The sequence below is a fragment of the Rhincodon typus genome, chromosome 1, assembly GCF_021869965.1.
Source record: "Rhincodon typus isolate 14 chromosome 1, sRhiTyp1.1, whole genome shotgun sequence".
NCBI classification, from domain to species: domain Eukaryota; kingdom Metazoa; phylum Chordata; class Chondrichthyes; order Orectolobiformes; family Rhincodontidae; genus Rhincodon; species Rhincodon typus.
The window spans coordinates 78039677-78067550 of NC_063332.1; the positions used below are offsets into that span (position 1 = coordinate 78039677).

General features: G+C 41.5%; 1 protein-coding gene across 1 annotated transcript in view; it reads right to left on the minus strand.

The window, feature by feature from the left end:
- LOC109914674 (PGAP2-interacting protein) overlaps window positions 1-25535 on the minus strand; it is a 115318-nt gene extending 89783 nt beyond the window's left edge. Inside the window, exons 1-2 of the mRNA XM_048599521.1 lie at window positions 24943-25535; window positions 22526-22609 (exon numbers count right to left, since the gene is read on the minus strand). Of these exons, the coding sequence (XP_048455478.1) occupies window positions 22526-22609; window positions 24943-25535 (677 nt within the window). The remainder of the gene's footprint in view (window positions 1-22525; window positions 22610-24942) is intronic.
- Window positions 25536-27874: the final 2339 nt, after the last annotated feature.

Genomic DNA, 27874 nt, shown 5'->3' on the forward strand with positions numbered 1-27874 from the left:
TTGTAAAGTGGAGATCAGGGATTTTCTTTCTTTTAACCACTCTTTTAGTAGATTACGAGGGGAAAGATGAGCTTCTCTGGGTGCGTTAGGGGTAATTATTAGAGGGGAGCCCCTACTCCTGTCATAACAGTTCTAAGGAAGGGTCACTGGACCTGAAACGTTAACTCTGGCTTTTTTCTTCACAGATGCTGCCAGACCTGCTGAGCTTTTCCAGCAACTTTGATTTTGTTCCTGATTTACAGCATCCGCAGTTCTTTCAGTTTTTAAGAAAAAAGTGGGCTTTGGAACAATTTAGAAGTCAGTAACGGAGGACCAAGGGATTGATTAAGAAAGAGAAAACAGAGTATGAGAGTAAGCTTGTGGGGAACACAGAATCTGACTGTAAACGTTTTTATAGGTGCGTAAAGAGAAAAAGGTTGGTGAAAACTAAGATAGGTCCCTTACAGTCAGAAATAGAGGAATTTGTAATGGGGACCCAAGAAATGATTAATGAACTAAATTCAGACTTTGCTTCTGGCTTCACAAAGGAGGACACAAATAACATACCAGAAATAATGGGAAACATGGTCTAGTGACAGTGATAAACTGGAGCTAATCCATTTCAGTACAGAAATGGTGTTGGAGAAACTGATGGGATTGAAGGTTGATAAATCCCTAGGACCTAATTATCTACATCCCAGGTACTTAAGGAAGTGGCTGTAGAAATAGTGGATGCATTGGTGGTCATCTTTCAAGATTCTATAGACTCTGAAACAGTTCCTTTGGATTGGAGAGTAGTTAATGTAATCCCAGTTTTTGGAAAGGGAGGTGGGAGAAAACAGGGAATTACAGACGAGTGAGTCTAGTCTGGAATCCATTATCAAGGCTTTATAGCAGACACTTAGAAAACAGCGGTAGAATCAGACACAGACAGCATGGATTTACAAAAGGGAAATTATGCTTGACCAATCTACTGAAATTCTTTGAGGATGTAACTAGTAGAGTGGATCAGTGGGAGCCAGTGAATGTGGTTTATTAGGACTTTCGTAAGGCTTTTGACAAAATCCTACATAAGAGATTAATGTGTAAAATTAAAGTGCATTGGGTTAGTGCTTTGAAAGGTCTAGAAAACTGGTTGGCAAACAAAGAGTAGGAACGAATGGGTCTTTTGTTGAACAGCAGGCAATGACTAGTGGGATATCGCAGGGATCTGTACTAGGACCCCAGCTATTCACAATTTAAGTCAATGATTTAGATGAGGGAACTGAATGTAATATTTCAAAATTTGCAGATGATATAAAGCTGGGTCATAAGGCGAGCCTTGAGCAGGTCGCAATGTGATTTGAACAAGGCTGAGTAAGTGGGCAAATGCGTGGCTAATGCACCATTATGCGGATAAATGTGTGCATCAAAATGTCTGCAAGCCACTCAAATGATGGTTGAGTCTACACCTTTCTCACAAATCAGAGTATGGCTAACTCAAGCTTTAAAGTTAATTTATATTTATTTTGAAGAATAAATTTTATGACATCTGACATGGGCATAGGGCATCAGCTGCGAGGAGTAAATGTTACTTTTCCAGCATTCATTACAGAATTCATTACCCATTGGAACTGTGCAACAGGAGTACGATTTCCTAAAATCCACCACAATCCCATTCCCAAGAAAAACAGGTTTAAATCTAAAAAGGTCTTTACAAAGGAGCTGCCCTTCCTAGAGGTTATTCAGTTAAACACATTATAGTTTCTACAATTAGTAATATATTGAAAATATGCAGTTGTAGACTTGCTTGCCGAGCTAGTGTGTTTGATTGCAGACATTTCATCACCCTGTCAGGTAACATCATTAGTGAGTCTCCGGTGAAGCGTTTGTGTTCTGTCCCGCTTGTTATTTATATGCCTCTGTTTGCTGGGGTGGTTTGCCTACACCCACCTCATCCACAACCCTAGCTACAAATCTTCTCAAAAACTTCATATTGAAAATACATTTAATGTGTTCCTAATTCACAGAACATTCTGCAAGTAAGTGTTCAGCGTAAGGCATAACTGTGCAAACCAAGTCCTGCACGTTCTCTTGAAGAATACATTACTTGCAAAAGAGAAATACTGATTAACATGCTTCAGTTTTAACTGTAAGTTCACGTTTGCCCAGAGTTAATAAAGTTAAACGTTAACAATGCCTTATCCTGAAGTATACAGAAGCAGGAAGTAATTTAGACATTAAAAATAAAATGGCTTATCATTAGAGATAAAACCAGACAAATATATGGCATTAACGATGTGGGCTGGACTCTCAGATGGGAATGGAGTTGGGAAAATGTGAAAGAAGTGGGGCCAACAGGCATGCTAACTCCCAGTTGATGTTTCTACTGTTGGTGAACTTCATCAGGACAGGAGAGGCTGTTCCCTGGAATCCACTTGATCTGCAACAGAGTCCAATTAATAAAACCAAAGAATTCACGGAGAACTCATAAAGTACAAGTTGAGATTTTGCTGGAGCACAAGGAATGCAAACCAATTTATGAGCAGACCAGCTACACAGAGGAGTGCCAGCCATGGCCAGTCCTGAAGTTAGGTGGGGCAAGAGCAACAAGCAAAGCTCACAGCAGCAATAAGCCGTTGATATGCCAGTTCACATGGAGGGATGAGTTTGCAGGAAGTAGTCTGTGTCCACTTGAGTGGAATGGTCCTTATTGTCCAGGCATCACAGGGGCATCAGAAGGTTTCAGGATTCAAAATACCTGAGTACTAGAACAGCAGCAACTAGTGGTGGGAGCATAACACAGGCAATGTACCGCAACATTCTCAGCAGAACAATAAAGAACAAGAACAAAGAAAATTACAGCACAGGAACAGGCCCTTCAGCCCTCTAAGCCTGTGCCGATCCAGATCCTCTATCTAAACCTGTCGCCTGTTTTCCAAGGATCTGTATCCCTCTGCTCCCTGCCCATTCATGTATCTGTCTAGATACATCTTAAATGACGCTATCGTGCCTGCCTCTACCACCTCCGCTGGCAACGCGTTCCAGGCACCCACCACCCTCTGCATAAAGAACTTTCCACGCATATCTCCCTTAAACTTTTCCCCTCTCACCTTGAAATCGTGATCCCTAGTAATTGAGTCCCCCACTCTGGGAAAAAGCTTCTTGCTATCCACCCTGTCTATACCTCTCATGATTTTGTAGACCTCAATCAGGTCCCCGCTCAACCTCCGTCTTTCTAATGTAAATAATCCTAATCTACTCAACCTCTCTTCATAGTTAGCACCCTCCATACCAGGCAACATCCTGGTGAATCTCCTCTGCACCCTCTCCAAAGCATCCACATCCTTTTGGTAATGTGGCAACTAGAACTGTACACAGTATTCCAAATATGGTCAAACCAAAGTCCTATACAACTGCAACATGACCTGCCAACTCTTGTACTCAATAGCCCATCCGATGAATGAAAGCATGCCGTATGCCTTCTTGACCACTCTATCGACCTGCGTTGCCACCTTCAGGGTACAATGGACCTGAACACCCAGATCTCTCCAATTTTCTCCAGGGCCTTTCCATTTACCGTATAGCTCACTCTTGAAGAGGCAGAACCATGGGCATCAGGAGGACTGAGGGGCAGGAAGGCACCAGAGGTTGCAGCCTCATTATAGGCTGCACCATCAGAAACTGAGGTAACTGGAGAAAATAGCCAGAGAACCAGCAGATTCTGTTGAAAATGGCAGCTCTTTGGGCAGATGATCATAGAAATTTATGCTCTTGTCTTAGCAGACCTCTCACTTGACAACACTGATCATCATGCCCTGCCAGTAGCTATCAAAGGCACAGCAGCCTTGAATCGTTGACTTTTTCCAAGGATCAGCGTGGACTTTGGTGATGTCTTGTAAGCCGCTGCATTCCACGATTTTGCAGCTTACTGATGCTCTGTTTCCAAGAATTCAACAGTACACACAATTTCAGAAAAGGGATCCTGAAAGCTCAAGGAACAGTGGCTTCACCTCCCACATTAGGTTCCTCAACTTCGGTGCAGTATATCATGGACTGCACTAATATCACCATCAAGGCTCTAAGTGAGGAACAGTCAGATTCATCAAAAGGAAAGGCTTCTGTTCCTTCAAGATCCAATTGGTCTGTGAACCAACAATTTTGTTCTAGAGACTTCAGGAGGTCTGTACATGCCAGCAGCTTTTGAAACTGGAAGTCAAAACTGGGAGCAGTGGCAGCACAATGGCTTACAGGGAACATTGTTGCGACCACAATGTGTATTCCCGCATTCCTGACTGTTGCCATGTCACCTTCATCAGTCCAGGGTGTTACAGCTCGTCAATCCGTCCTGCAAATCATCCTTGGAGAAATGGCTACTTACCCTTTCAGAAGACACCAAGACAGAGGTATAGAGACACTACAACTGAAATCATTTGCTTACTAAGGCCACCACTGAACAGATCTGCCCTGGGCTACAACACTTTCCTGCTCAATACAGCAATTGTTGGTAAATAAATTGACAAAATTAGGGAGATGAAAACATGTCTGAAAGACTGGTGTGGGTGAAAATGTGTTTCAATTCGTGGGGCACGGGCATCAGCACTGAGGAAAGTGGGATCATGGAATCCCTACAGTGCAGAAAGAAGCCATTTCACACATCGAGTCTGCATCAACCCCCCAAAGAACATCCCACCCAATCCCTGCAACCCTGTATTTATCAAACTGCACATCTTTGGACTGTGAGAGGAAAACCACACAGATATGGGGAGAACATGCAAACCCCATACAGTCACCCAGAATCAAACACAGATCCCTGGCGCTGTGAAGCAGCAATGCTAACCACTAAGCCGTCATGAACAAAAACAAAGTTGCTGGAAAAGCTCAGCAGGTCTGGCAACATCTGTGGAGGAGAAAACAGAGTTAACATTTCAGGTCCAGTGACCCTTCCTCACAACCAACAGTCACTTGGTTTTCACTAAGCCGTCATGCTGCCTATATCTTTGGACTGGTTTTATTTGCTCTGGAACAAGTATTCTGGTGAGCTACATCACTACGGTGGTGTAGAGGGTTTTAAACTGAATACTGGAATGGAGGGTGGGGGGTGGGAGCAAGGAATCAAATTTGGGAAGGTTTTCTTTTCTTTTATTCAATCAGGGGATGAGGGCGTTGCTGGCCAGGCAGAAATTATTGCCCTGCCCTAATTGCCCAGAGGGCAGTTTAGAGTCAACCACATTGCTGTGGATCTGGAGTCACATGCAGGCTAGACCAGGTAAGGATGGCAGTTTCCTTCCATAAAGGGCATTAGTGAACCAGATGGGTTTTTCCGACAATCGGAATGGATTCATGGTCATCATTAGATTCTTAATTCCAGATATTTATTGAATTCAAATTCCACCATCTGCTAAGGTGGGATTCAAACCTGGGTCGCCAGAACATTGTCTAGGTCCCTGGATTAGCAGTCCAGTGATAATACCACTAGGCCATTGCCTTCCCCTAAATAAATCGAAGAGTATAAATAAAGCAAATAGGAAATGTATTAATGAGGGCAGTGATAAAAATCATAAGACCATCAATTCTGTGTATTCTGCAACGTCACTTCATAATTTTGGCCACTGAATCTTTATTGACCTACCCTTTAACCTAATTCGACTGTTCAGTCAAAGTGGGAAAGGCGGAATGTAACGGTCAGGGAAGAAGGAGGCTGGCCAAGGATGGAAGTCTGTCGTGCAACGGATGGAAGGGTCACCAGGGGGGAGTGGAAAGGTGTTATGTAGTTGTGGGTGCTGCTCCTTTTAAAGAGCTGGTCAGGTGACCCACAGGGACAGAGTTTGGGTCCAACCTAGTACTAGCTGTGGAGGTGTCAGCATGATCAATAAATTGTTCCTGTTCAGATTTACCATTTGCCAGCCTTCCTGGTTCCAACGAAGTACCAACATAACAGAGGGTTGGATGTGCACGTCAGTGGGACAGGTACAGGAGTGAAGGGCTTCACAGACAAGGATGGTGGGTTAATTTGTGCCTGAGGGGGACTGCCAACACCCTCACTATTATTTTCTGTTTGGGGAAGGTAAGCTACCATCCTTACCTAGTCTTCCTCTGTGTGACTCTCGACTCACAATGATGTGATTGACTCTTAACTTTCCTCTTGCAATCGCCTACTCGGTTTTATAGGAATGGGCAATGAACCTTTTCAGCACTGCCCAGAACTCAGAAAAGTCTACTTTAAAAGAAAACACCTCTAGATCTCTACAACAGTATGACTAAGATCTTAGATTTTGGAAAGTCCCAAAGGATTGGAAAACTGACAATATAAACCGTTATGTAAACAGGGAAGGAACAAAAAGCAGGTAATAAGCCTGCTAGCTTAACATCTGTTATTTGGTAATGTTAAGAGTCTATGGTAAAGGGTGTAATAGCAGTGTATTTAGAAATACATAATATTATTAGGCAGAGTCAACACGGCTGCATGAATACGAAATTATGTCTGGAAAAAAATTACTAGGAGGTAACACATTATATAAAGGGGAAGCAGTAGATGTACTATGTTTGAATTTTCAGCCGGTACTTGATAAGGATGTTGAATTAATGAGATAAAAACCCACAGTGCTGGAGGTAGTATATTAGCACGGGTAGAGGTTTGGCTAATTAACAGAAGAGAGTGAGTTAGGAGAAAAGGGACATTTTCAGGATGGCAACCTGTACCTAGTGATGTGCTACAGGGATCAGTATTGGAGCTACAATTGTTTGCAAATAAGTTAACGACTTTGATGAAGAAAGTGAAAGTATTATTGCCAACTTTGCAAATGACACAAAAATAGGTGAAAAGGCATGTGATGAGTATGACATGAGTCTGCACAGGGATATAGATAGGTTAATCCAAAAGGGCAAAAACTGGTTCCCCACTATCCACTCTGGGTGAGATTTCCTCAAAAAACAAATTAGTCAGACATGATTTCCATTTCATGAAGCCATGCTGACTCTGCTTGGTTAGATATGATTTTCCAAATGTGCAGCTATTATTTCCTTAATAATTGATTCCAATACTTTTCCAACAGTAGATGTTAGGTTAATCAGCATATTGTTATCCTTTATTTTTACCTCCCTCCCTTTTTGACAAGTGGTGTCACTTCAACAGTTTTCCAATCCTCTGGAATTTCTCCAGAATCCACTGATCTTTCGAAAACTACAACTGGTACATCCACTATTTCTGTACCAACCTCATTTAGGATCCTAGGATGGAAGCCATCAGGGCCAGGGAATTTATCCCCATACTACTTCTTTACAGATGGAGATGGACTTAATTCCTCCTCCATATTCTTTTGTATTAATGGGATGTTTGAAGTATCTTCCACTATAAAGACTGATGCAAAATATCTTTTCAACTCCTCTGCCATTTCCTTTTTCCCCAAAACCATTTCCCAGATTCATTTTCTAAAGGACTGATGTTCACTTTGAACTCCCTCTTCCTTTTCATACAATTCAAGAAGCTCTTATTGTCAATTTTTATAATCCTTGCTGGTCTGCCCTCAGTTTATTTTCTCTTTATTATATTTTTAGTTATCCTGTGCTGGATTCTGAATTCATCCCAGTTTTCAGGGTGATCACTGATTTTGGCCTCTTAATATGCCTTTTTCTTACAGCTTAACTCTCTCCTTAACTTCCTTGGTTAGTCATAGTTGGTTTATCCCTCTCTTACAACCTTTCATTCTTACTGGCATGTGTTCTTGTTGAGAGTCATGAATTACCCCCATTAAACGTCTGCCACTGCTTGCTTACTGTCATTCCTGCTAATCTATTTGCTTAGTTCATTTTAGCTAACTCTTATTTCATTCTAAATTTGCCTTATTTAAGTTAAACACAGTTGTTTCTGACCCAAGTTTTGCACTCTCAAACTGCATATTCAATGTTATGATCAATATTTCCTAAAAGACCTTTTACTCAGATCCTTCATTAAACCTGGCTCATTACGCATTACCCAAAGTAGTCTGATCTCTGGTTGGCTCCATGACATATTACTCTAGGAAACTATCCCTAATGCACTCTATGAATTTATTGTCATAGCTACCCTTTTCAATTTGAGTAACCCAATCAACATGAAGATTAAAGTCACCTATAATTATTGCTCTATTCTTATTTATGTGCTCTTATTACTTGCAGAATTCAGCTCCAGCGGCAGAAAGCTGTGGAACAGATTGATTTGGGAGTCCTCGCCCATCAATCACAAAGAGGTAGAATTCAAGTTTGGAGGGTAATAGGGAAGGCAAATGGAATGTTGGCCTTTATTTCAAAAGGAATGGAATATAAAAGTAGGGAAGTTTTGCTAAAGTACAAAGCACTGGTTAGAACACACCTGCAATGCTATGAACATTTTGAGGCTTCTTATCTAAGGAAATATTAACTGGTTTTAGAGGCAGTCCAGAGAAGGTTCACTAGACTGATACCAGGTATGGCGGGATTTTCTTCTGAGGAGATGGTGAATAGGTTGGGCCTGTACTCGTCAAAACTTAGAGGAATGAAAGGTGACCTTATTGAAATAGACAAAATTCTTAGGACTTTGCAGGGTTGATGCAGAAAGGCTGTTGCCCCATGTAGGAGAGTTGAGGACCACAGGACATGATCTCCGATTAAGGGGTCACATATTTAAAACAGATGAGGAGGAGTTTCTTCTCTGAGACGGTAGTGAATCTGTTGAATTATTGACTGCAGAGGGCTATCGAGGCTGGGTCATTAAGTATTTTCAAGGCAGAGACAGATAGATATTTAATCAGTAAGTGAATCAAGTGCAATAGGGAAAAGGCAGGAAAGTGGAGTTGAGAATGATCAGATCAGCTACAATGTCATTGAAATACAGAGCAGACTCAATGGGCTGAATGGTCTAGTTCTACTCCTTTATCTTATGGTCTTAAGATGTTCCAAATAATTAATACGGTAGGGGTTATACATCTTGCATTTTCCTGTTTTGTCACATTCTAACAGTGTTAAGTGTCTGCATGGTTTTCCGGCAGGTGCTCCAGTTTTCTACCTTAACCCAGGATCTGCAGGTTAGATGGACTGGCCATGGTAAATGCAAGATTACGGGGATAGAGTGAGAGGGTGGGTCTGGGTGGGATGCTCTTCGGAGGGTTGGTGCAGATTTGATGGGCCAAATGGCCTCTTTATATACTGTAGGGATTCTAATGATTCTATGAAATGAGCTGAATGGAAATTCCATGGGCAGATCAAGGGCAATCTGCAGGAATATGAAAACATTTGAAGAAAGTTGTTTAAACAATGACGTTAGTCAGAAAAGGCTTCACCCAATTTTTCTCACATAAAACATTTCATACAATGTTGCAGCTTGGGAAAGGTACTAGAAACGATAAAGAAATCCATCCTTTATAAATATGACAGAAACAGAATTATGTCTGCATGTTCTGAGCCAATTAATCCATACTCTTTGATGGTCTTTCTTTGAAGACTACACTTGCTCTTGACAGCATGGAGATAATTTTGATTTGTTCATTTGTGTAAAATAGGTGATAGTAAATTGGCACCATCCCAGTAAATGTTAAAAACAATTAAAAAGTACAAGTAATGTAAACAAGGTGTGCATGTTATAAACCAGAATTTTAATACACCACGTTAGTATATTGTAGTTACATAAACTGGGTGTAATTGGTTGTGCAAAAACATCAGTCATCCAGCTTTGGCTTTAGAAACTGAGTTTGCAACTCACTGGCACTCAAATGCAAAGGCGTGATGTCATCCCTTTGAGTTCCCAACTAAACATATGACAAACAAATTTAGCTTTGTATTGGAGAGTAAATTTGAAAGATAAATTTTGATACTCATTTCACTTTTTCTAAGTGAATATGCTGTTGGTGTACTGAACTCGAAAGGAATGCAGTGGTTCAAGAAGGCAGCTCACCACCACCCTCTCAATGGCAGTTAGGGATGGACAGTAAATGGTAGACCACCTAATGACACCCATATCCCAGGAACAAATTCTGGAAGAATGGCATTTTGATTTTAAATCTAGGATTCTTCCTCAGAAGTGCCTAATCACAAAGGACTGTTGAATGGTGATGAATTGACAGTCAAAGTGCTCACAGCCGACAACATTCTGTCTACCCATGAAGTTTACCTCAGCTTTCACTCTCTTATGCACCATAATGATGTTCAGCACCAAGAATTTTAATGAATACATGAATAAGTTTGTTCTGGTTCCTTGATCAGACTGTTGAGCAGAATCACCAAAGTCAACACCACCAAGTGAAACAGTAAGCTTGAATATCAGTGCACCTTAAATAAATGTCCCTTTCAATTTAGTAAACCATTTAGTAAGTTATCTACTTTTAACAAAATAGTCAACATTTTATTCAGACAAAGCAGGAACTTGGAATAGGTTGCAATTTGTAGAAGATTAACCAAGGTTTTGAGCAATTCAAGGCAATTCACAAAATAACCAAAAGCATGACATAAAGAAACATTTTTAATGGAGCAAATAGAATCTAGAATACACTGCAGCCTGAGGCAGTAGTGGAAGCAGATTCAATTGTGGCTATCAAAGGGGAATTGGTTAACGTGAGAAACAGGGCAGCAATTTGGAATGACAGAGGAGTCAAGGGCTTTTTTAATATGAGGCAGTGTAGCTTAAATATTCAAACACAAACTCCACTTTAGAATTTAGAATGAGCTAGCTTCTCTCCAGAACATAAATCTGCTCAATTGATCTGCACAGATGTGCACACATTGTCTTTGTAAACTAAAATTCCACAGTGCCTATTTGAAAAATTATAAACAGAATATAATCATCATTTAATCACTTACCTTTGTTTCATTTGAACAGATTTCCTTTTAGTCAGATCAGATTACTAAATATTGTCAGTCTCTGGGATTGGCCACTCACATTAAAGGAAATCTAAAAGTTAGTCCTCCAGAAAATGCAGTGTTTCACATTAGTATGAATAAATTAAATGAGTGAATTAGGATGGAATGAGGATTGGTTAATGCACAGAAGACAGAGAGCCAGAACTAATGGTTCTTTCTCAGGTTGGAAAGACGTAACTAGCGGAGTGTCACAAGGATCAATCCTAGGGCCTCAATTATTTCTTACCTATATTAATGACATTTTTTAAAAAAAAAATCGTTCATGGGATGTGGGGTCGCTGGCTAGACCAGCATTTATTGCCCAAACCTAGCTGCCCAGAGTCAACCACATTGCTGTGGGTCTGGAGTCACTCGTAGGCCAGACCAGGTAAGGGTGGCAGATTTCCTTCCCTAAAGGGCATTATTGAACCAAATGGGTTTTTCCTAACAATCAACAATGGTTTCATGGTTATCATTAGACTCTTAATTCCAGATTATTATTGAATTCAAATTCCACCATCTGCCATGGTGGGATTCGAATCCAGATCCCCAGAACATTATCTAGGTCCCTGTATTAATAGTCTAGCTATGATACCGCTAAGCCATCATTTACCCTATCCCATTTCGATTTAGTAAACCGCTCAGTAAATTATCTATTATTTTATTCAGAAAAATTGCTCAACTTATTCAGATTTCCAAGCATCTACGAGGAGCTTGGCAAAGCATAAACATGGAATAGGTTGAAATTTGTGAAAGATTAATCAAGGTTTTGAGCAATTCAAGGCAATTCACAAAATAGCTAAAAACATGGCATGAGGAAATTTATTTATGGAGCAAATACAAATCTAGAATACACTGCAGTCTGAGAAGATAGTGGAGGCAGATTCAATTGTGGCTATCAAAGGGGAATTGGTTAAGCTCCAGAAGATGAGAAATAAGAATTAAAACCAAAGGAGAGAAGGGGATGAACTGAATTCTCTTGCAGAAAGTCACAGTGGACCTGACAGACTGAAAGGCCTCCTCCTCTGCTAATAACCTTTCTATAATTTCATGATTCCATATTGGAATTTTCTAAGGGCGGAAGATGATTCAGAAATAGGGAGGGGCGTGGTCATGGAGGAATTTCAAAATAAGGAAGAGGATTTTAAAATCATGGTTGCCAGAAGTTACCAGATCATACAATCATAGAATCCCTACAATGCAGAAACAGGCCATTGGGCCCCGTAACTCTGGATGGGTTTTTGTTTACCATGGAAAGCCAACCTGGTTTAGCTGCTGATAGGTGAATGAGATAGTGAGAGTTAGGTTACAGATGAGGTTTTCGATGAGCTCTAACTTGCCAACAACAACTTGCATGCCTTTAATGTTGTTAAAGTCCCAAATGTATCATGGTCAAAGTCAAACAGGATGCAATCAGGGTCATTACACAGCTGTGACAGGAGTGAACCCTGATTGAAGAAGTACAAGCATGAAACTGTGGGAAAAATGGGCATGGATTTGACAATCAACAGCACACTCAAGAACAGTGGAGAGAAAAGAAAAGTGAGAAACAGGGCAGCAATTTGGAATGACAGAGGAGTTAAGGGTTTTGTTTTTCATGAGCAATCGTAGCTTAAATATTCAAACACAAAATCACTTTAGAATTTAGACAGTTAGCAGTGCATACCGCTGTCCATACAAGTTGGTCAAGGGTGATCATTCCTGGGGTCAACTTGATGAAAGTCAAGGGTGGGTTATCACAAGCTCCTGCTGTGATAGGGAAATACAGGAAGTCAATTCTGGATATTGGAAGCAGCATGCTGGGATGGAGAGGGAACAATAATTATGAAGGCAGGCAACTCAACATTTAAGGGTGAAGTTGATAGGGAATGAGAGGGAAAGGAGTTCTGTGATGTGGAGTCATCCACAATCAGCACTAACCTGACTTCAATGGGAATGCAGTGCATTACTTTGTTTGTCATGTTGACCTGGTATATCTGGGGCTCGGTGGAGTGTGTATGTGTGTGTGTGTGTGTGTGCGCGCACGCGCGCAAAGTAGGGGGAGATGGACAGATTAGTAAATGGATTGGGTGGAAACATGATGAAAGTCAAAGCTGATGGGATTGACAGGCAGGGCAACCAAGAAGGGAAACTGAAGATCTGGGGAGGGAATCATCTAGATTGAGAGGCTGAGTCTGAGACTGACTATGTGAAACATGACCTCTGCCTTCTTTTTAACCACAGTAGTCCATGTGTGTTGGTAGATCCACATTGCCATTAGGGAGGGAGCTCTAGAATTTTGACCTCGTGACGGTGAAGGAAGGATGATATATTTCCAAGTCAGGATGGATGTGGTGTCAATCAAGTGGGCTGCTTTGTCCTGGATGGTGTCAAGCTTCCTGAGAGTTGTTGGAACTGCATTTATCCAGGCAATGGGGAGTATTCCACCATAGTCCTGACTTGCACCTTGTAGATGGTGGACTATGAAATTGGCACTGATCCTCATGAAAACCTCAGGCCAGGCTGATGGTGTGGTCTCTTCCGCTGGTCCTGAAAAGGACAGCCCTCCTCTGCACTACCCCGCCCATCAGGAGCTCTAATTCCTGTCAGGGTACCAAGTTACCATTGTCTGCCATCTCCAGGGCAAATCAGCAGAGGGTTTCCTCCGGGTGCTCCGGTTTCCTCCCACAGTCCAAAGATGTGCAGGCTAGGTGGATTGGCCATGCTAAATTGACCGTAGTGTTCAGGGGTGCGTGGGTTATAGGGGGATGGGTCTGGGTGGGATGCTCCAAGGGTCGGTGCGGACTTGTTGGGCCGAAGGGCCTGTTTCCACACTGCAGGGATTCTATGATCTATGATCTAATCCTACAGGACAGCTTTGGACGGACAGGACTTGACCTGGTATTTTTTTTTTCCCTTTATTCATTCATGGGGTGAGGGCGTCGCTGGCTAGGCAGCATCCATTGCCCATTCCTAATTGCCCAGAGGACAGTTCACAGACAACCACATTGCTGTGGGTTTGGAGTCACATGTAGACCAGACCAGGTAAGGACAGCAGTTTGCTTCCCTAAAGGACATTAGTGAACCAGATGAGTTTTTCCTGACAATCGACAATGGATTCATGGTCATCATTAGATGCATAATTCTAGGTGTTTTTTTATTGAATTCAATTTCCACCATCTGCCATGGAGGGATTCGAACCCGGGTCCCCACAACGTTATATGGGTCTCTGGATTAACAGTCCAGTATTAATACCACTAGGCCATTGCCTCCCCTTCAATTATATGTTAAATATGGTGTTGGTGCCAGCCCAGGGAATCATGAGCAATGCCAGCAGCGGTGAGTACATTCATCTCTAGCAAGGGGGAAGATATGACAGGTGTGGCACCATAGAGGCAAGGTGCATAGATAAGGCAAGTTTTGGAATGTAATATGAAAAGTCTCACAGGCTTACTGAGAGAATTCCCGCCTGAAACTCACTACAATTGACAGCCAGTTTCCAGTAAAATATAGTCCAGTTTGTCTTTAAGAAAGACCCTAATACAAAAGAATGTTATCCCTATCCCATCGGAAGATAGGTAAATAGCTTCACATAACCTCTGAGTTGGGTCATGCAAAGTTGCTTATGTGCAATGCAAGCTTTTGTCTTGATGATAACTGTGTTCTTCCTATCCCCCAAAGGGATGCTTGGTCTCACAACTCCCACATTAATTAACCTGACTGCTTTTTAAGGAACACATTTTGAAATAGCAATCAGTTAAATAATCAACAGTACTTCATTCCACATTTATTGACCATATCAAAACCTCTAACTTCAGGCTACAAAGAAAAAGCTTTGGTCCTGTAACCAAAGCCCTGAATTTTGCACTCTCTACAGTGAAACGAAAGTAACATTTTAGGAATGTTACTCAGGTGACCTTCATGTGGAATTTTAAAGAGAAGAAACTGTCTACAACTCCTGAACTGACAGCTAGTCAATCAACAGCTTCCATAAAAGAATTCCCAATTGCTAACTCAAGCTTTGGACACATGGACTTCATCTTGAAGGCAAGGTCAATGATAACCTAATATCCCTCAGTTGTTTTTAATTAAGTTATTGTTATTTGAATAATCTCTTTATCCTTTTCGATTTGACCTCACCTTGTGTAACTGCGATTTATATGTGTTGTGAAATACTTTCTCATCCCCCTCAGTGTTTATAAAGGCAGAGTCCACAAACAGAGGAACAGGCGAAACGCATCATCACTGTTTAAAACAGGGAAAAAATGAATCATATTCTGCTTGTGGACTGGTGTGAGAACAGGGAGACAGATTCGTTTCAAAATTCATAATCTGTTTGGGGCCTCAATTCCAAAATAAACCCATGACATTGAACCATGACATTTGACAAAAATCCAAATATAAGAAACAAATCAAAATAAACTGATTGGAAGTCAAAAGGGGAAAACTGGATAGCTGAAATGATTTCTAAAATAAAATCAACATCTACAATGAAACTTTCTACTCCAACATTGGAAAATGACACATTCTGATACAGAATTACTCGTAAAACAGGATAATTTAACTAATGAAATGCTAGCTCCCCTGGGCACATCCAAATAAAGGTAAAAGCCAAGGAATTATAAGTGGAACTGCCCAACAAAGGAAAATGGAATGAAGTGCTGACTGAGTTCAAAATTAGACCAGATTGATGAGGAATCAGAACTGGAAACCACTCAATATCTCGTCACACAATTGGATAGATGGAAGCTGCTAGAGAAAACTTTCTCCACTCGGTAACAAGTTAAATGTCCTGAGCCTACAACCACGTTTTGAATCTCTTAATGGATGTATAAATGAGTGTGAGTAAAGCCCTTCCCCAAGTCCACAGGGAGAACGCCCAGAGGCCAGTGCATTCCCATGCAATAAAGTGGGGCATTGCTGGCCAGATCCAGGAGCTTTAAAGGGAAGCCAGCAGAAATAATGTATGCTGACTTGATCAGTTCTGAGGAAGATAGAGGGTGTAGCAGAACCCATGAGGATCTGAGATGTAGAATTTAGCCACTGAGGATAATGTGCCCTATGTGTGGCCTATCCAAGTAAATTCCCCTGAAAGCTGTAGGCATTGTGGCTCATGCAAAAAGTGTCCCAGTACACTGTCCTGAAAGCAAGTTTGTTTTACTGTTGTTTTACTCAAGGACAATGGGACTACCCAATCCCTAACATCAGGGAAGATTCTAAAATTTCACCCTGTGTCTGGCTCAGGTCAGGAAAGTGGGCGGAGGGTACTTTTCTGATCCCCTCCACATGGTGCAATTTAGTCTCGGGCCCAGTGACAGTGTATATTGTCTCAGAGCGAACGGTAGCAGAGACCGACTTCCTACTCAGTAACGACCTGGTCAGCAATCAAGTTGTAATGACCTCAAAAAAGCCCAGAGGAGTCGAGAACCAGCAAGGGAGTCCAAGCAGCCAAAAGAGTCAAGGAAGGGCAAGCTAGAGGTTGCCAAAGTAAATAGTATCAAGAAGGGACCCAGAGGAAATAAATGAGGCAAGATGAGGCAAATCAAGTAAAACAGATTCTGCCTGGCTCCCAAGAAAAGGAAGGAGGACCTGAAAATAAGCCACTTCAGCAAGGTTTTATAAAAGTGCACAAAGCTAGACAAGGTTCAGTGACTCCGCAGAGGTTAAGTGGTATTCAAAAGGGTTGAGATATAATATATAAACTCAAAGGGCTAAACGTAGACCAAAAAGGGAATAACGAGTCATGGAAAGGCCACAGAAATTAAGAGTTGAAGGTAGGAAGCCTGAAATGGCAGGCCATTTCATGGCCCAAATTGACTGATACCTGAAAGGGTTTCCATAACAATGAACAGATGGGGTAGGAAGGATGCCTCACTCAGTCAAGTTAAATGAGAGACACTAAGGACAGAAGTAGCAGAAATTGAGGGAGATGCACCCAAAATATGGCCAGCAGAGTTCTACTCTCCAGAATTAAGTAGAGAAGGAGCAAGTTCCCAAATCAAGCAGATATATGTGAAGGACAAGAGCCCACATTCCCGCCCACTAACAAGAGCCATCTGCCACACAGACAAAGATGTTAGTGATGGAGACACTTCATTCAGTTGAAAACCCAATGCGGCAAGGCTCTTTCTTTCCTTTTATTGGAACTGGTTAAAAAAAACCTCCAAGGGCAAAAGACGTCAAAGCGTTGAAAAAACAACTTTAACACATACCTCGCCCAACACCCCGCATCTAAGTGTGTGTAACAGAGGCAGTATTTCAGGTTTAATATTCCAACAGTGTTGTTGAGGTCACTACAAAATCAAAGTCCACAAACAAGGGCAGTGGGAAATATGCCACCGCTGTTTATAGAGGGGGGAAATTAAATTTCAATCTGGTTAAAACAAACAAGAAAAAAAAAATTCTGATTTATATCAAAGACTTTGTGGGAAAAAATGTTCAGGCTCATTTTCAGGTGCAGGAAGATCACCAAGTGCTGCCTTATCATCTGGGGTATGGTGGGGTTCCTCATCCAGTTAGCCACTTGTTTAGTTAGAAGTAATTAATTAAAAGTAATTAACTTTGGTTTAGCAGGGCATAGGAGCACAAGAAATAAAAGCAGGAGAAGAATTACAATCTGTCAAACCATTCAATGTGATTGCGGCTGATTTTAACTTATTTCCTTCCCATTCTCCATATCTCTTGGTTCCCTGAGACCCAAGAAATCTGTCTGTCTCAACCTTATATACATAGAGGATTCACAACCCTCTGAGGTAGATATCTCTAAAGATTCACATCCTGTTGAGTAAAGAGATTTCTCCTCAGCTCAGTCTTAAGTGGTTGGCCATTTTCCTGAAACTGTATGCCCTCGTTCCAGATTCCTCAGCCTCTTTTTTTACCCTGTCAAGCCCTTCATAACCTTGAATGTCTCAATGAAATCACCTCTGGACCTGGATGGTACAAAGTGGCAGGGCAGATCTTTCATTAAATCAATGCTAAAAGCTGGTTGACATCATGATTTCCCATTCTGCATGTTTCCTGTGCACAGAAGGCATCCCTGGGCTTGTAACTTATCTGTCAGGCTGTGACATGTAGAATGTAGAATGTACCAGAGGTGCCTGGAAACATGCCAGCTGTCATGTGTTCACTTTGGGGTTTCTGCAGTTCCAGAACTAGTGTCAATACAGGATTAAATTTCATAGCCAACATCTCTAAATTGTGCACAATTATAAAACAAAAACAAGTAAATGTCATAGTGATTTGACATGGGTAAAATAAAGATAATGTACAGTTTTTCTTTTTGGAGAAATTCAATTGCAGCACACAGGACAACATACTACAAATATTGGAAAACTTAAATAGAAAATGATAGAAAAGCTCAGCAAGTCAGGCAGTACCTGTAGAGAAAGGAACAGTTATCAATTCAAATTTTTCATCAAAATTGAAAACTGTCACAGACATAACACGTCTTCAACAAGCACAGAGGCAGAGAATAGGGTGTCTGGTCTGGCAGGTGGTGAGTAAAGTCTGCAATAGGGTGGAAGGCAGACATCAATGATGCTGAGACCTTCCAAAATGATTAAAATAATTCACCCATTCTGAGCTATGTTTTCTTAATAAAACAATAAATTCTTGATAGCAACATTTTTTTGAAGTGATAAATATTATAGTTTTTAAAATTTGAATGAACATTGTTTGAGACTATTAATCTAGGTCTCTCCATTATTGATCTGCTAACTTAACCATTCTCCTTCATGAATTTGTTGTCAGAAGGCAGATCCATAATGATTATTTGCTGTACCATAGCCAAGTGGCATGAATATTTCTTACAATGAGTAGGGCAAGGAAACAGGTACCAAGGCTGTCTTAACTGGAACAAGGATCAAGGATCCAAGCACAGGCTCATGACGTTAACCTAATCCACACACTAACTGAGCTAACCAACCCTCTAATGTTATCACTTACATGTACCTAATTAATCTTAGCAAGCTCCACTTTATTAAGCACAACAACCACATTCAGTTTAAAAATAATCAAAAATAAAACCACTATTTGTGAATGATTGTTCAGTCATATCTGATTCAAGAATAAAAACGCTTTATGTTATAATGGCCCTGTACTATAAAATAGTAATTTTCACTCCTCAATTTAGGTCAAATTATTAAACTTTTTTAAAAATTTGATTTACTAATTTGAACAGAAATTGTTTTATTATTAGTTGTGATAATGACAATAATAATGACTGTTAAAGGAAGATATTTTATATCGTTTTGTTTTCAGTAGTCCCAATCATATATACTGTAATACAATTAATAATGCATATTGTTTCCAAGACTATTTAAACTCTGTCCCAGATAATGTTTTCGTAAAGTATTATATGCAGCAAGACTGTACTACTTTTGTATGTGTTTTACAGCCTCATAATAAATAGTGATGCAGTATTTTAATTTTCATCTAGCTAACCGGTCTTCAGCGAATGGAATTACTTATTATCTAAGAAAGAGATTAAAAAAGACAAAAATTTACCCAAAAAAACTTCCAACAATAGGTCCCTGGGCAAGGCAGGCATCGTCCATCGAATGCAGCAGGCAGTGGGAGAAGTGGAAGTGTATTTTGTGGATTGGAGGTTGATGTTGAAGCAGTTGGAAGGGGGGACGGGATACGGTGCTACTGCTCCTCAGTCACTGAGACACCTGAGGCCAGGAGGGCGGGGCCTCACCGTTTAGGATCCGAGCGCGAGCCGCTGGAGGTGTGGTCGTGCTGCTGCTGCTGCTGTGGGAGGAGGGAAAACTTCCCTTTGCAGCCAAGTTCATTTTTACACGAGCGACTTTATTTGCATACTGCACCTTTGTCAGGTGTCACTCAAGTTGCTCTGACATTTGTTTTTCTTCTGCGCCTAAAATTGTAGGAAAATTTACATTTCAAGGAACAAATTTGAAGTGTGCACGATGGGAAGAACTTTTAAGTTTCGGGGAATACCATAAATACTTCATTCGCTGATTTCAATCAGCATGGTGCATAAATTTTTCATTGCAAACATAAATCATTTTAGTGGAAGGTAGTTAGTGCAGGCCCACGGTGAACTCTGTTCAAATTGCTGATGTGTGTGCTCCAGGTACAGAAAGTTCTGTTCCAGGGCACAAAAATTGTTAAATCCAAACGGATGTTCAGAAGTTTGATACAAATGTTAAACAATGAAAATCCGCCCCACGATTGTCTGAAGTAGCAGTGTAGCTAAAAAAAAAAGCTGGGACATTGTATGCCGTGCTGCATCTCTAATTGACGAACCACTCCAGATTACGTTTATTACATGTTTCATCAAATGCGTGCTTTTGAAAATGTGCTCCAATATAAACCTGTTAAAGGGTGGATTGACGAAATAATCACTCATGGGGTTACGGTCAAAGTTCAAGTAATCTTTATTTTCTCTGGTGGGGAGACAAACTCTGGTGGTCACGCCAAGAGATATCCACCGTGTTTCCTCGTATTTATGGCCGTTTATACATTTCTAATTCTTGGGCAGTTTCAGTAATCACGAAAGACTACACAAGTTACAACTTCGAATAATTTCTTGGAATCTTACAGATAAACAATAAAAATCACAATACAGACACATAATCTGTGATCACACAAAGATAATATACAATATTCATGCACTTGCTGAGGGTACCATGAGGTCCCGCCTTCTCAATCTCACCTTTTGCTTGAGGTGTGGTGATGCTCATTTTAAACCACCAACGTCTCTCTCTAATGAGAGAGCAGGCCAGTGGTCGTCTGGGACTATGGCAACTTTACCCTTTACATTATACAATCACAATATAGGCATGCAGTCTGTGGTTACACATGAGCATAGTTCACATTCATACTACAGGCACAAATTCTGTGGTTGCCTAACAGTTACACCATTTCCTTGATATGTTGTTTCATTGTATTTGTAGTTGCACCTCCATCCGGCCATCTACCTAACTTGTTCCAACTGCACTTTGCCCTGCTTATATTGTCTTGCCATCAGTATTGCTCAAATTGTAAAGTGCTTTTTCCACATATATTTTGCAAGAGCCATATTCCAAATTCTAATATCCCTTCCTCAAAACTCATCATTATATCATTCCTGTAACATCAGTTAATGCCTTTACATAAAATGGGGTGGGAATGAGGTGCAGTGTTAATGATTTGTGTAGATAGGTGGCAGATGAGGTTCAATGCACTTTAATGCACTTTGGTCGGAAGAACATTGAAAGACAATAAGAAACATAGGCTACAATTCTGAAGGGGGTGCAGGCTGAGAGACCTGGATATACATGTGTATACATCGTTCTGCTATAACGCGTGTTTCATAACGCGAATTGGCTATAACTCGATTGATGAATAGCGAACGCTGTTTGAATAACGCAAACTTTCTGTTGTACAGGTATAGTGATTTCCCTATAACGCGATTTTCTATGGGGATTTTCTATAGCGCGAGGTCACACAAGAACTCAACTATCACGTTAAAAGAGAACTACCTGTACAGATGATTGATGGTGGCAATACAAGTGGAGGAAGTAGTTAATAAAGCATATAATGTTTTCGGCTTCATTAATACATGTATAGAGTACAAGCCCAAAAAGGCAATGTTGAACTTGTGCAAGACACTTACTAGCCCTCAGCCAGAGTATTATGTACAGCTGTGGGTGCCACATTATGGGAAGATTGTGAATGCATTGGAGTGCAGAGTGATTAACAAGATTGGCTTCAGGAATGAGAAACTTCAGTTTATGAGAGGATAAGTGGGACTGCTCTCCTTGGAGAGAAGGCTTAGGGGAGATTTGATAGCTTTCCAAAATCATGAGTGGCTGAACAGAGTAAATAGGAAGAAACTGTTCCCATTCATAAAAGGGATAAAACAAGATTTAAAGTGATGTGCAAATGAAGCAAGGGAGATGTAGGAAAAATCTTTTTGACACTGAGTAGTTATGGTATGGAATACACATTCTGGAAATATGGTAGAGACAGGTTCAATTGAGGAATTCAAGAGGGCATTGGATGATTATTTGTATAGATATAGTGTGCAGGGACACAGTGAAAAGGCAGAAGGTTAACACTAAATAATAAAACCAGCACAAGCACAATAGGTTGAATGGCCCACTTCTGCACTGTAACAATTCTATGTTTCTGTTTCTCAACCTGTGACTGATCGAAGATAACGTGACACCAACAAATGTGAAAATTTTGTTTTTATACATTTGGAATGTACAAGCATTTATGTATATCTGTATTCCTATGCATAGATGTGTGCTCTGTGTGTGTGTGTGTGTGTGTGTGTGTGTGTAATTTTCCCTTTCTCCTCAATTTTGAGGTTTCAGATTTTAAAAGAAGTTGGGATAAATATCAATAAATACACTGCCCTGACCCCTGTATCTAATTATAAAATAGATTCCTCAAATGATTTGAATCACATCGGCATTGAGCAGACTTTTCTGCTACCTGCATCATATTACTTATTTTAAATGTATATATTACTATACATAACTTTACCATTTAATTCTTTAACCTTTGGGCTTTCCTGCTCAATCTCCCTAATGTCTCCAATTGAGCTTTCAGATTTAGAAGGCACTAATTATAATCATTAAGATATCCCTGCGGAAACATCACTGTGAAAAAGACTTCTATGACATAGATCTGACCTTCATCTATATGGGTAAGCCATTCTGTGCACTAACTCTGTTGTGGAGAGATGCACCACATGGAGGCCCATTATCAACATTATCTTCTGCATTACCTGTTTGTTGATGCAGCAATTGCAAACCGTGCACTGCCCTTACATAGATTGGCTGTGTCATCACTGTCGCAAAGTCCCGGGCAGCTGTGCGTATGAAAGATGGTTCAGGTCAAACAAAAACAGAAAAGGTCACACGATACTGTTCTAGCTCCCTCCTGCTCCTCCACTCACACTTCCAAGTCCCTAAGCTGTCCCAATTCGCCACTTCCCATGTTCCATTAAATAAAAACCAAAAGAACTCCGGATGCTGTAAATCAGGAACAAAAACAGAAATTGCTGGGAAAACTCAGCAGGTCTGGCAGCATCTGTGAAGAGTAAATCAGAGTTACCGTTTCGGGTCCGGTGACCCCTCCTCAGAACTCAGGGTTCTGAGTTTGGGTCACTGGACCCGAAACATTAACTCTGATTTTCTCTTCACAGGTGCTGCCAGACGTGCTGAGTTTTTCCAGCAACTTCTGTTTTTGTTCCCATGTTCCATTGTTCCCTCTCACTTCTTCCCACACCCATGCTGTCTTCCCCTCTTTCTTCTGTTCCATTTGCTGCTTCTCTGCTCCCTTTGTCACTTCTTTTGTTCCTTTAACACATCCTCCACTTCACCACTGATCCTGTTTTCTCCATCTTTTCTCCCAGATCCTCTCATATTTCCCACTCTCCTGGCTGTTTCCCATCTGCTCCCTCCCATTCCTACTGCTGCTCACTCCCCCATGAGTGAGAAGGATCGATGGAGGAAGGGGGCAACAGGAGAAAGTGGGAAGTGGCAAAATGGAAGATGCTTTGGATCATAGAGTGTATCCAAGTGGTTCTTTTGGATTCGGTTAAATTTAATTAAGACTCAACAACAACAATTTGCTTAAACATGAATGTTTATTAAGTAATAATAAATGATTGTAGTGGTAATAATAAATGGAAAAGAAAAGAGAAAAAGCAACAAATCACATGCCCTTTGCCCTGGCGGGGACCTCTCGCTCGATGGCTGGTCTGGAGGCTTTGGTTCATTCCTGGCACCGTTCACAATTCCAGTCCGAGACAAAGTCCAGAAACTTGGAACAAATCTCTCTCTCTCTGTTATACAGTGTAACAAACAGCCAGCACAAAGAAAGCAGATACAGGAGACAATACTGCCGATTGGTACAGAAAACACAGCTACAGAAAAACAAGTTGCAGGTGTCGTCTTTGGCTGGTAAAGGAATGTTCACAGTACTCACTCAAGTCATGCAGCTCGTCAAATATCATCATTAACTTTCCCAGCCTGTTTTCCCATCCTATACAATCTATTTTCTCACGCAGCTGTCGAATGTCATCATCAGCTTTTAGGCCTTTGGCCCATCCTATACAATCCACTCCTGACGATATTTGACAGCGCATGTTACAATTGCAAATGCAGATGCAAATCAGCAATAGCCATGCGAGAACATATAATAAGAGTATGTAACCTACACCAGAAAATTAAAACTACAATGAAAATAACCATCATCAATGCGAATAATATAAAAATAGGGTGTTTTATTAAATTAATGATCACAGTGGTTTTTTTCATGAGATTAGGTAGAGCAGCTGCCAACTGACAAATCATCCACAGCAGCACCCATCCATAATAAATTTGCATGCTTCTGTGAAGAAATCATATCTTATCAGTCTACAGTCAGATAACTCACTCTCTTTTCATTAAGTTCCCTCTGCCTATACACTCTGGTGCTTCCTGCCCCGTTATCAAAACCCAATAGTTATCACCTTGTCCACGGGCGAGTATCTCAAAAGGATTAGGTGGGTGTTGTGGGCAGTGTACCCCCACTTTTCCCCCTGTACAAAGGTCATTGGACGTTGTAGGTTTATTGGGAGGATGTAACTGGCTGCCCCGAACGTTCTACTCATAGGTGTCCCTCCTTTCAGAGGCCAATTCTTCACATTATACAATGCGTGTGGCAGCACTTTGAGCCACTCCTGTAATGTATGATTAGGAGTCAATAATTTAATTTGGTGCTTTAGTAGTAAGGAATGTGGAACATCCAATGAATCCAATTGTAGCACCTTTTGACCTGTAAAGTGTGAGTCATTATCTGATCGTATTTCTGATGGTTCACCATAGTGGGATATCAACTGTGCTAGGCCCTTGACAGTGTTACTCTGATTTGCTTTGGTTGTCGGGAAAGCTAACATTAGCCCAGTCCTGGTGAAGGGTCCCAACCCGAAACATCGACTTTCCTGCTCCTCTGATGCTGCCTGACCTGCTGTGTTCTCCAGCTTCACACTGTAGCGACCCTGACTTCCAGCATCTCCAGTTCTTGCTGTCTATTAGCCCAGAGTAAATGTCCACCTTGGTTAGCCAATATTGATATCATTGTTGGAATTGTAATGGGACAACATAGTCAACCTGCCAGATTGGAACAGGCCAATCTCCTTGCTTGATTTTTACCAACGGTTTATTCGGCAGTAAGATGTGTTTTACCTTTTGACATATCTCACACTTGCCAAAGACTTCTTTCACCAGATCGGCAGGTAAATGCAAACTTCGATCTCTTGCCCATTGCACAGTGCTGGGATAGCCTAAGTGTCCTGATTTTTCATGAGCCCATTTTCCAGAGTGATATGCTTCAGATGCATCTTCAATTGTTCTGGCTTTTACTACTCCGTCCACAGTATTGTTGTGATCAGCAGATTCCGAACCATCCTTCATATGGGCATCAACATGGCGCACAGTGATTTTCATGTGCTGTGCCTTTGCCCGTAATAGTTTCCATAGTTCTGTTCCCCACAGGGGCTTTCCAGCAATCTTCCAGTCATGTGACTGCCAGGTTGGCATCCATACAGCTATTCCGTTGGCCATTGCCCATGAGTCAGTATAAATGTGCAGACACTGAATCTCTTCTCCCTGCGCTAGTAGCAGAGCTGCCAATTCAGTGTACTGGCTCGATTCCCCCATCTCCTTCACGATGGATAATGGTCTGTGTAGAGGGATTAAATGCAGCCGCTCGCCACCACCTTTGGCTATTCTTCCGTTTGGCTGATCCATCAGTGAACCCAGCACAGTGACACGTATCTTCAGGTCATTGTTCGAGCGGAACGCCCCATTGAATAGGAGATTCAGGTATGGTCCAGTTGGGGCTCGGGGTTTATGGTATTTGTTCACGGAGTTTGGCAAACCCCTTCCTTTCCCTTCTTCACTCGATCAGCTATGTACCATTTCCATTTTACAATGGAGCTTTGTTGGTCTCTACTGACATTGTGGGTCACAATGTCAGAAAACACCCATTGTCAGAATTAGTAACTCAAGTCTGAGGAACACTTTGTTCTCGCCCGTCTGCCCTTTAGTTTCTACTAGGGCCCAGTAGGAGGCCATAAGTTGGTATTCAAATGGTGTGCAATGCCTCAGTCAGTTTTCTGGACCAGAAGCCCAGAGGTATTGCTTTCTCCTTTTGTCTCTCTCATAAGCTCCACATGGCTACATCTTATACTACCAATACTTGGAATTCAAAGGGTTAGCTAGGTATCCGAAGGGCCAGGGGAAGTGAATACTAGTGCTATGGGCCTCTTTAGTGGCTATAAATGCCTTTTGTTTTTCATCACCCCATTCGAACCGAGCTTTCTTCTGAGTAACGGCATATTGAAGTCTTAGTAACGTGTCTGTGCCAATATCTGAGCAGACCTATAAATTTCTGCACCTCAGTCTTGCTGGTTGGAACAGCCATGTCTTATATTTTATTCTTTACTTTTTCAGGGATGACTCTATCCCCTTTTGTCCACTGAATGCCTAAAAACTGCACTGATTGTGCTCGTCCCTGTATCTTTTCTGGGTTCACTTCCCAGCTTCTGTCTCGCATACGATGTACCAATGTGGCTAGAGCTTCCGCCACTGCAGTTTCCATTGGTCTGCGCATCAAGATGTCATCAATATAATGTGCTACATGAATGTCCAGTGGCAGCAGACACATATCTAAGTCCCATGCTACTAGCCCATGGCGTAAGGTAGGGCTGTGTAGGTATCCTAGTGGTAGCTGACAGAAAGTATATTGGCGACCTTCCCATGAAAAAGTCAACTCAGCTTGTGATTCCAGGGGATCTGGTCCTTGTGACAAACTTTCTATAGCAGTGACTGCATCAGGCACAGCCACCGACCATGGAAGAGCATATTTATTGAGTTGGTGGCAATCAACTTTCATTTGCCAACTTCTTACCAGGCTTCTTTACAGACTATACAGGGCAATTGTACATAGATACTGCATGTGTCATAATCCCCACAGCTAACAAGCCCTGTATAGTATCCCCAATCTCTTTGTGCCCTCCCAGAATACGGTACTGTTTCATCAAAACCACCCATAAAGGTGGAGGGATAATGAAATGCTCCCATTTTGTCTTGCCAACAGTAACCATCACAGCTCATATACCAAAAGAGAATTTACCCAGTGGGGTCTGCAAGGTGGTACCTTTTAATAAGTCCATACTGATAATATTTTCTGGCATGTTGAATATCAATACCGGGAGTACTCAAGGGGGTCCATTCCCCAAGGCCATTCTAATATTTGTCTAACTGCCAGTGTAATTGCCCACCAAATCCATTAATAACCATTCTGAGCCCTGCATATCTATGTGGATTGCCATGTATAATAGTAACTTCTGCCTCAGTGTCTAATAATGTGATGTCTCGTTGTACATTGCCTTTCCTCCAATAAACAGTGATAGGGATATGAGGCCTTGGGTCTCTGGTTGTCCCACCAAACGCCCTTACACAGACCCCGGAGTCACAGTCCCACCCCTAACTGATTGGTTGACTGGCTCGCCACAGCTGCCTGACCTCCTCCAGGCTAAGGTACAGGGATGCTGTGGGAGACGCAGTCAGTGTGGTTCCCTTTCCTCCCTCCACATCTGACGTAGTCTCTCTTACTTCCCTACCCTTTGGAGAGCAGTGGGTCTCCACGTATTGTACATGGCACCCATAGGTATTCCATCTATCTTACTCCTCTCTATTCCTGCTTTTAATAATGCTGCAAACATTTCCCTTCTGGTTATCTTTTGTTTCACCTTTGAACCCACCCCATCTCAAACTTGTTGTCCCTGTTTATCACTTGCTCGGGTGGGCCTTACTCTTTGCTTACCAGCGTCCACGTCCTCGAACTGTCCTAACAACAAATATACCTGTCCCACTGCCTGTCCCTGGGCTGGCCCTAATAGGGCTAACAGGGCATCTCTCATCCAGCCCATACCACTTTTCATTAGCCGACTCCTCATTCTAGCAGTGAAAGCTTCCTGGTCAGGACCCTGAAACTGTGGGGAATATATACCCGCTTGCATAGCCAAATCCCTCAAATGTTTCTCAAATGTTTTATACCTTCTGGTACGCTCTCCCATTTTTCA